Genomic DNA, 7,771 nt, shown 5'->3' with positions numbered 1-7,771 from the left:
TGCCCTCTTTAACTTTTCACCGTTTCTATGGCAACCGCGCCATCCTAGCACGTTAGCGGACGGGGCTAACTCGAGTCGTACACCGAAAGTTGTTGAATTCCAAACCGAACGCGATTGTCTGTTTCTCGCGTTCGCGTTCTCCATCATTATAGCAATCTTTGCTATAGTTGAGTCGGTCGGCTGGCTCTGTACGGCCTGCACGCCAAAAATGTTATGAACACTGAATTACCTAATTATATTCAAATTAAAGGGAGCCTAAAAATATTCTATTTATTATTTTTTTTAAATGTCGAGACAATAAATAAATGTAAAAAAATTCTTTTCGTACTTTAGAATTTTAGTGAAATTTCTAGAAAAAAATTTTTAACTAAACTTAAATTTTAAATGAAATTGAGATAAATTAATAAAAACTTAAATAAAATTTACTTTAAGAATTATTGTAGTGCAATTTTAAAAATGATGTTGTACAACTAAGTTTAAAGATTGAATACAATTTAGATCCTTTCAAAAAGTGAATACATTTTATTTGATTTCAAAATTTAAATAAATTTCAGTTAAAATTGTAGATGTTGAATGGTGTTAAGTGGTGTTAAATTTAAGTACAATCTAGTTAAATAAAAATGAAACTGTCGTTAAATTTCAAATTTGATTTAATTGAATACATATATGTGGGTTGTATCTTGGCTTCAATGATGGAGAGCATTCAAATAAGCTGGAGAAATTTTTTTTTTAAATTCCCTTATTTTTATAATAATTAGTTAAATTTTTTTAAAAACTCAGCAAAGTAATTAGGACTTTAGGACTTAGGACAGCAAAGTAATTAGTAATTAGCATAACTAATTTGCATGGAAATACTTTATTATTCCACAATTTTATTTCAAATTAGAAGTATGTTAGCAGTTAAATAATTATTCCATTCAAAATTATTCAGTTTCGAAAATTGGATTATAACTTAAAAGCCTTCGAAATTAAAAGGTTTTAAATGAGAGAAATTTGAAATGAAAACAATTAAAATTACAGAGTAATCATTTTCTTTTAGAAGCGTAAAAATAAAATAATAATTACTAAAAGAAACTAGTTTATAAATTTAAAATTTAAAATCTCAGTATTTGTAGAATTTCGAATATTCTTAGAGTATAACCTGTCAATTCAACTTATTTAATTTTAAACGTTTTAAATGAAATCACTTATGATTTTACAATACATTTTTTGCAGCTTTAGGATATAAATAATTTAAAGCTGCAATAAGCAGAATATTCGATGACAAGTCTCGTGAAAAATTGGAATAAATGTAAACCCTTTGAAATCGAAAACTTTTTATAAGGAGAGGAATTTTAAATTAAAAGGTTTTAATCTATTTTCAATTAAAAACATTCAAATTGAGTAATTTTATAAACAAAAATTTCCAGAATTGTATTATTGGAAATTTTTCTATAGAATTGATAAATTAAAAATGCAAGCATTAATATTTGTTAAATTTTGAATATGCCTCAAGTATAATCTGATAAATTTAAATTATTTAATTTTGAAAGTTTTGTATTAAAAATTGAAATGCAGAATTCAAAATGTTTGTATTTGGGTATTATCAGATTTTGTAGACCATTAATTTAAGCCTAATCAAGGTAGAAGGCTTACAGTTGTCAATTTTACGATATTAAACCTTTACATTCAAAACCAAATTAAATTTGAATATTAAAATTTAAAATTTTTTAAGATTTGATTCTTAAATTCAGAATTTTTTTAATGCTTTACATTTTTAATTTTACACTTTCAAACCTTTTTTTTAAATTTAAATTATCGAGAAAAAAATATTACATTTTAGTAGACAAGACTTTTTTACGTAAGAAAATTTATTTAGGAAATACCCCGAGCGCCAAGGTGAAAAATCCGTTGAGAGGCAAAAATGGGTAAAGCCCAATCTGCTGTTTGCGTGAAGAAACTCACTATCTTCATTTTGACGTAAGTCTTCTTTACGCATACGCTGCAACGCGAAAATGACCCTTACGTCAAAATTTAGAAAGTAACTTTTTTCTCCAAGACAGAAGAAATGATCACGGCTTATCACATAAAAAAATTATTTAATTAATAAATTAATTAATAATTTTTTGAACAAATAAGTCTGAAAAACAGTGCCAGATCATGTTTTTTTTGGTTCGATTCATAACTTTATTCAAATAAGAATTTCCTTTCAAATTTCTTTTTAATTATGCAAGTAATAAACATTGTTAATATCTTTTTTAAATAAAAAAGTGGAAATTTTTGCATGATTGTCATTATTTTTCTTTAAAAAAACCTTTTATGTTAATGAGGTAATTAATTTATAATGCATAAGCCTTTAAAATTTCATAAAAGAAACTGAAAGTTAATCAAATATTTAAATTATTAGAAAATAAACTTATTTACGAAAAAATTTTTAAAAGCAAGTTTTTTATTAAAGGAAAGAATTTAAAATAATTATTTTAGCAAAATCAAAAATTTTGAATGGAATTAAATATGTAAACAGTTAAACAAGTAAATGTAAACAAAAGCTTAATCGACCAGCTGGAAAATATAGATTTCTATACATGACCGGTGAAGAAAATTGTAAAGTTTCAACTTATTTTTCTCAATAAATACAAAATAAAGAAATGAAGGAAATAATTAAATAAAACTAAATAAAAAACTAAGGAAACTTATATATTTATTAAAAATAAAATAAAAACGGCGTCAAATTCTTTAAAAAATATAGACTATTATAGTAGGTAATAGTTCTGTGAATTTATAGCATTGGTTTATATTATTTATCATGATTGCTGTTTAAAAAATGTAATTAGCTCGGATATTAAAACAACAAAAATACGAAAATTATGGCAATTTGTATGTCAAGTTTTAGTATTAAATGCTAATAAAAAAAAAATTAAGGAAACTTACGGCTTAAGCAAGCCGTAATTTCCTTTGACTTTCGAAAATGCTTCTTACACTTTACAGCTGTTAAAAAAGTCATATACCACTAAATTCACAAATATTAAAAAAAATGCAAGATTTCAGAAAACATTTGTCTAGGTCTATAAGGAAATTTATGAGAAAAAAATTTTTGTTATAAGTTTTTATAAGGAAATTGCTTTTCAGAATTTTTATTTCTTTAACTAGAAAAAAATAGTAAGGACAAATTAAACCACAATTCTGGTTGATTCAGCCAGACAGTTTTTTAGTTTATTTAAATTTAAATAAAACTTATCTGTATCTTCCAATTCACTTCTCTACTAATTTCCAAAAAAAATATAACTTAAATAAGAAATAAACTTTTTAATTCAAATTTGTTATTACTATTTTATACTTACCTCTTTGCTACATTTTGGGCCTAATTTTGATTTCCAAAAGTTTTTAGAGTTTTCGAATTCCTTCAAGACTTTTTCTACTCACTTAACATTATTTTTCCATTCACTTATAAAGTAGAATTAGATTATTACCATTTTGGATTTCAAATGCACTATAGTTTGGCGCGACCGAATATATGGTTGCCTATCGCGCCTCTACAAGTATGTGGCCGAACTAAGAGCAATATATATATGCAAGACCACAAACTTGCCTGCCGAGCTAACTACCGGTATGTGGTGCAACTAATCTCATGCCGTATCTAGGACCTTAATATCTTTGGTATTATCTCATGTTTTTTGGTATGCTAATTCAAAATATGTTCTTAGTTTTGATGTTCATTGAGCGGTATCAGAGGGTTATTTGTGGCTACTGTTGTAAATGTAAAAAAGACCGTAGGATGCTGTGCACATATCATGCAAGTAATTTAGTATCTAGTACATGCACAACATCAAGAAATAATGAATCCACTTTCTAAAAATTTATCGCTGGTTCCATTTGTGCAACATTACCCTGGTGAAGACGAATAATTAAAAATATGCTTTTAACTACAGCATCTATAATTACTTTCTCAATTATTAATAAATGTAAATATTCGATGGCAATACTGCTTATTTATCGTGTAATCAACGCATAATAATAGCGATTAAATCTACTGCACATCCTGCTAATAAGCAAACCAATTATTCACAATGTATGAACTTAGCGACTTTGAAAACCAATATCTTAAAAACGGCTCAATTTTTGGGAGAACACCTATTGACCTTATTGTTTGCTGGACCCAAAAATATGAATTTTCAACTAAAACAATGACTCTTCAAAAACCAAAAAATCGGGAAAAAAGGATTTGAAGTTGAAGCGCCCTCTTAAAAAAATTGGCAATCTTCATTCAAATTTATAATCAGAAAGCGTACTAAATGCTATTCAAGTTCGTAAAGTTAATTTCACTGACCCGCTACGCATCCTTTCACTAGCCGTAGTTTATGTCCCTCTCCTTTGAAATTAGCAACTTAGTTTAAGGATTCCCCTTAGTTCTTTTAACTCTGATTTTCTAGATCGGCAATCATGACACACGAAGATTGGCATCTCGACTTGGCATCCTTCGAGCGATGGCATTCACAGCATTGGTGCTTCTGCTTCCAGGAGTTGCTTCGACTTATTATGGCGAAGAAATCGGAATGCTCGATGCACCTATTGTCATTACAGATCTAGCCTATTTTAGAGATCCAGAAAGGTCTCTAATGCAATGGGATAACTCAACTTCAGCAGGTGTTGGAGCTTTATTAACTTAAAATTTTTTAGTAAACGTCATTAAGGAAATATGTGACTATACTGAGTCAAGAAATCTTGAAAACTATATTTGAAGAAAAGAATTTTTGTACAAGCAAGTTTTTAACATAAATTAGTTGACTCCAGTATATATCTTAATAACCCAGTGGGCACAAAGTTCGGCGACCTCTTTAGGACATCTTTACGACAACTTTACGACATCATATGGCCATGTCATGAAGGTGTCTTTACGATATCATAAATAAGTCGTATGATATGACGATGTCTTTACGATATCGCAAAGACACTGAAACGACATGGACATAGGATGTTGTAAGGTTGTCGTGAAGATGTCGCAACGATGTCGTAAAGGCGTCACCAAATTTTGTGCCCACTGGGAACTTTGGGTAGTCTACGACTTGCCTTTACATCTGCTTCAGAAAACTTATGAAACTATGAAAAACTCGGGATCATTTTCCTTTCACACTTCTCAGGAGGTCGATTCAGCTACCAGTCCAAACTGTTTTCTAAATAATTTTCCGACTTTCCAGTCTAATTGAGATTTTTCTTTTTCTATGCTTGAGGCACAGCATCAAGAAATAATTAAGTCAACTTAATTTTTGTAATTTTACCACTCTATAATGAAATTTAAAAGGAAATAGCAAGCAAAAACTTTTATTGAAATAGGTATGAGGACGGGTCGTGGATAACTCGATGACTTCACCCAGTGGGCACAAAATTTGGCCATGTCTTTACGATATCGTTACGACATCCTTACGACATTTTTACGACATCTTATGTCCGTGTCGTTTTGGTGTCTTTACGATATCGTAAAGACATCGTCACATCATGCGACGTTTTTACGATTTCTCAAAAGACACCTTAACGACATGTACATAGGATATCGTTAAGTTGTCGTAAAGATGTCGTAACGATGTCGTAAAGACGTAGCCAAATTTTGTGCCCACTGGGCATTTGCAGAAATATCTAGAGATTGCTATTATCTAATATTTATTTTCCGTCTGAATTAAAATTACGTTTATGTATTACAAATCTTAAATTCAGGATTTTCAACTAATCCAAACACATGGCTTGCGGTCAACCCAAACTACAAAACTCTAAACTTAGAGGCTGAAAAAGTTTGTAATGAATCATATTACAATTACTACAAAGCTCTGGCTTCTCTCAGGAATTTGCCAGCTGTGCGATCTGGTAACATGAAGATGGAAATCCTAGACAACGACGTCTTAGTATTTTCAAGGTAAACATGAAAACCATAATTTTTATTTAATAAGAACTGACCAGAAAATTCTCTACTAAATTGGAAACTGTATTTGATGCAGGTATTTGAAGGAGGAAAAGTCGGTTTACGTTTTAATTAACTTCGCTGATCAGATGAAGACTGTTAGCTTGAGGCGATTTGAGAATACTCCTGAAGAACTTGCATTTTATAGAGCTACTCCTGGTCTTCGATTGAAGTCAGGGTATGTAAATTACAAAATAAATTTTGTAATTAAACCTAAAAATGATACAGGTAGCAAAAATAGTTATACGGCGAATAGTTATTATGCATTACAATATGCTTTTTTACATTTTATCTAGCTATAAAGTACTATGAAAATAGTTCTTCATATAATTTAATTTACTTTTGCAGAACCCTCATCAAAACAGACGAAATCAACGTTCCGTCCAATGCAACTATGGTTTTCGTCGATATCAAGAATAGGAACACTGTTAATTAGCTTTCAAGTAAAAATCTGTTCATATATAACGATTTACTTATGTAATTCTAATGTTAAAATGGCCGAACAGTCGGATAACTTTAAAATTAACAACGTTGAAATAAAGATGATGGTAAGTTTAAAATTCAAGATTTTGAAATTGATCATTGATTAAATCGTATTAGTGACACAACACTTTTTCTCTGTTATTTTCCCCGGAAAACATTTAGCTTACAATTTTCTTTAACTTTAGCCGGGGCCTACTCCGTTTGAACACCTGGGGTAATATTTGTGGACGTTAAAAACAGAATAATTTAATTCCTATGCGAGATCCTCAATTGAATTCCATAATTAGCGTTTTCAGATTGTTGTTCGCACTCTGAACATATTTTTCAGAAATTCCATTATTTGTGCATGATAGGGAGATCTATGAGTCTGTTTGACACAGTTGGTGAAACAAACTGCTAAAAATCCCCTGCATGGGAAAAAGGAACTTTCTTCACAAAAAGTTCTTCGGGAAACGCAAGAATAAGCTGAACGTAATGAGTAATTTTTCGTTGATTTTATTACAGTTTGTACCTCGCATTACATGGGCATTTACCAATTCGGAATAGGCATCGATAATAGTCAAAATCTTATTGTACTCAAAAACTAAAATATCAATTTACGCACGCTTCCAGACTCGATTTTCCAGATTCCATTTAAGAAGGTAGAAGTATAGCAAAGCGGCTATAGGAACACTTACTGAGCCAAGTTAGTCCCGTTCTGTACTAACTTACCGACGTTCAGTATTACCTTTAGCCAGTAATGTAGATATGTTAGAATGCAGAACAGCGACCGGTAATTTACCGAAATACAATAATGGTTTGTTTCCGTGATCAGATGCCTTCAGTCGAAAAATTGTTACCCGCAATAGATAAAGATACTGTCTACGCAATTGTGCACGCGTAGATGTTACTGAAAGAAACATCAATTTTTCTTTCTGAACATTAATGAGATAACTAGTAGGAAACTATATTACCAATCAATGATAGGATAGGAACCTTCATTGCCGACCGATTATATGATAGGCATCTGTACTGTCTGAAGTTAGTAGACTAGGAGTTCGGGTTACTTTTAGTCGACAAGGTATATAGGCATCTAGATGACCATCACTCGATAGAGTAGGAGTATCGACTATCTTTTGTCGGTAATGTAGGCACCGGGCAGATACTTTACCACAATAAATAATAGAGTTTTCTACTTTACCCATCTCTTCATTCCTTAGAATGACCAACAGATGGCGCGCTAATCGCTCCAAATCATCTGTTTTCAGTCAGCACCATTCCCGAATAGATATATGGTGCAGTCACAGTCCACATCTTCTGAGTTTACGTGTTTTTATAACCAATTGAAAAAAAAAATTGTTCGTTAAGAAAAATGGAAAA

General features: G+C 30.5%; 1 protein-coding gene across 1 annotated transcript in view; it reads left to right on the top strand.

Moving 5' to 3' along the window:
* Positions 1-6,365, top strand: part of LOC117177352 (alpha-glucosidase-like) — a 29,978-nt gene extending 23,613 nt beyond the window's left edge. The window contains exons 5-8 of the mRNA XM_033367984.1: positions 4,410-4,623; positions 5,689-5,884; positions 5,967-6,107; positions 6,278-6,365. Of these exons, the coding sequence (XP_033223875.1) occupies positions 4,410-4,623; positions 5,689-5,884; positions 5,967-6,107; positions 6,278-6,365 (639 nt within the window). The remainder of the gene's footprint in view (positions 1-4,409; positions 4,624-5,688; positions 5,885-5,966; positions 6,108-6,277) is intronic.
* Positions 6,366-7,771: the final 1,406 nt, after the last annotated feature.

This window comes from Belonocnema kinseyi, chromosome 1, assembly GCF_010883055.1.
Source record: "Belonocnema kinseyi isolate 2016_QV_RU_SX_M_011 chromosome 1, B_treatae_v1, whole genome shotgun sequence".
NCBI lineage: Eukaryota > Metazoa > Arthropoda > Insecta > Hymenoptera > Cynipidae > Belonocnema > Belonocnema kinseyi.
Note: the sequence above shows the minus strand (reverse complement) of the source record. Positions and strands in the feature narration are given on the sequence as shown.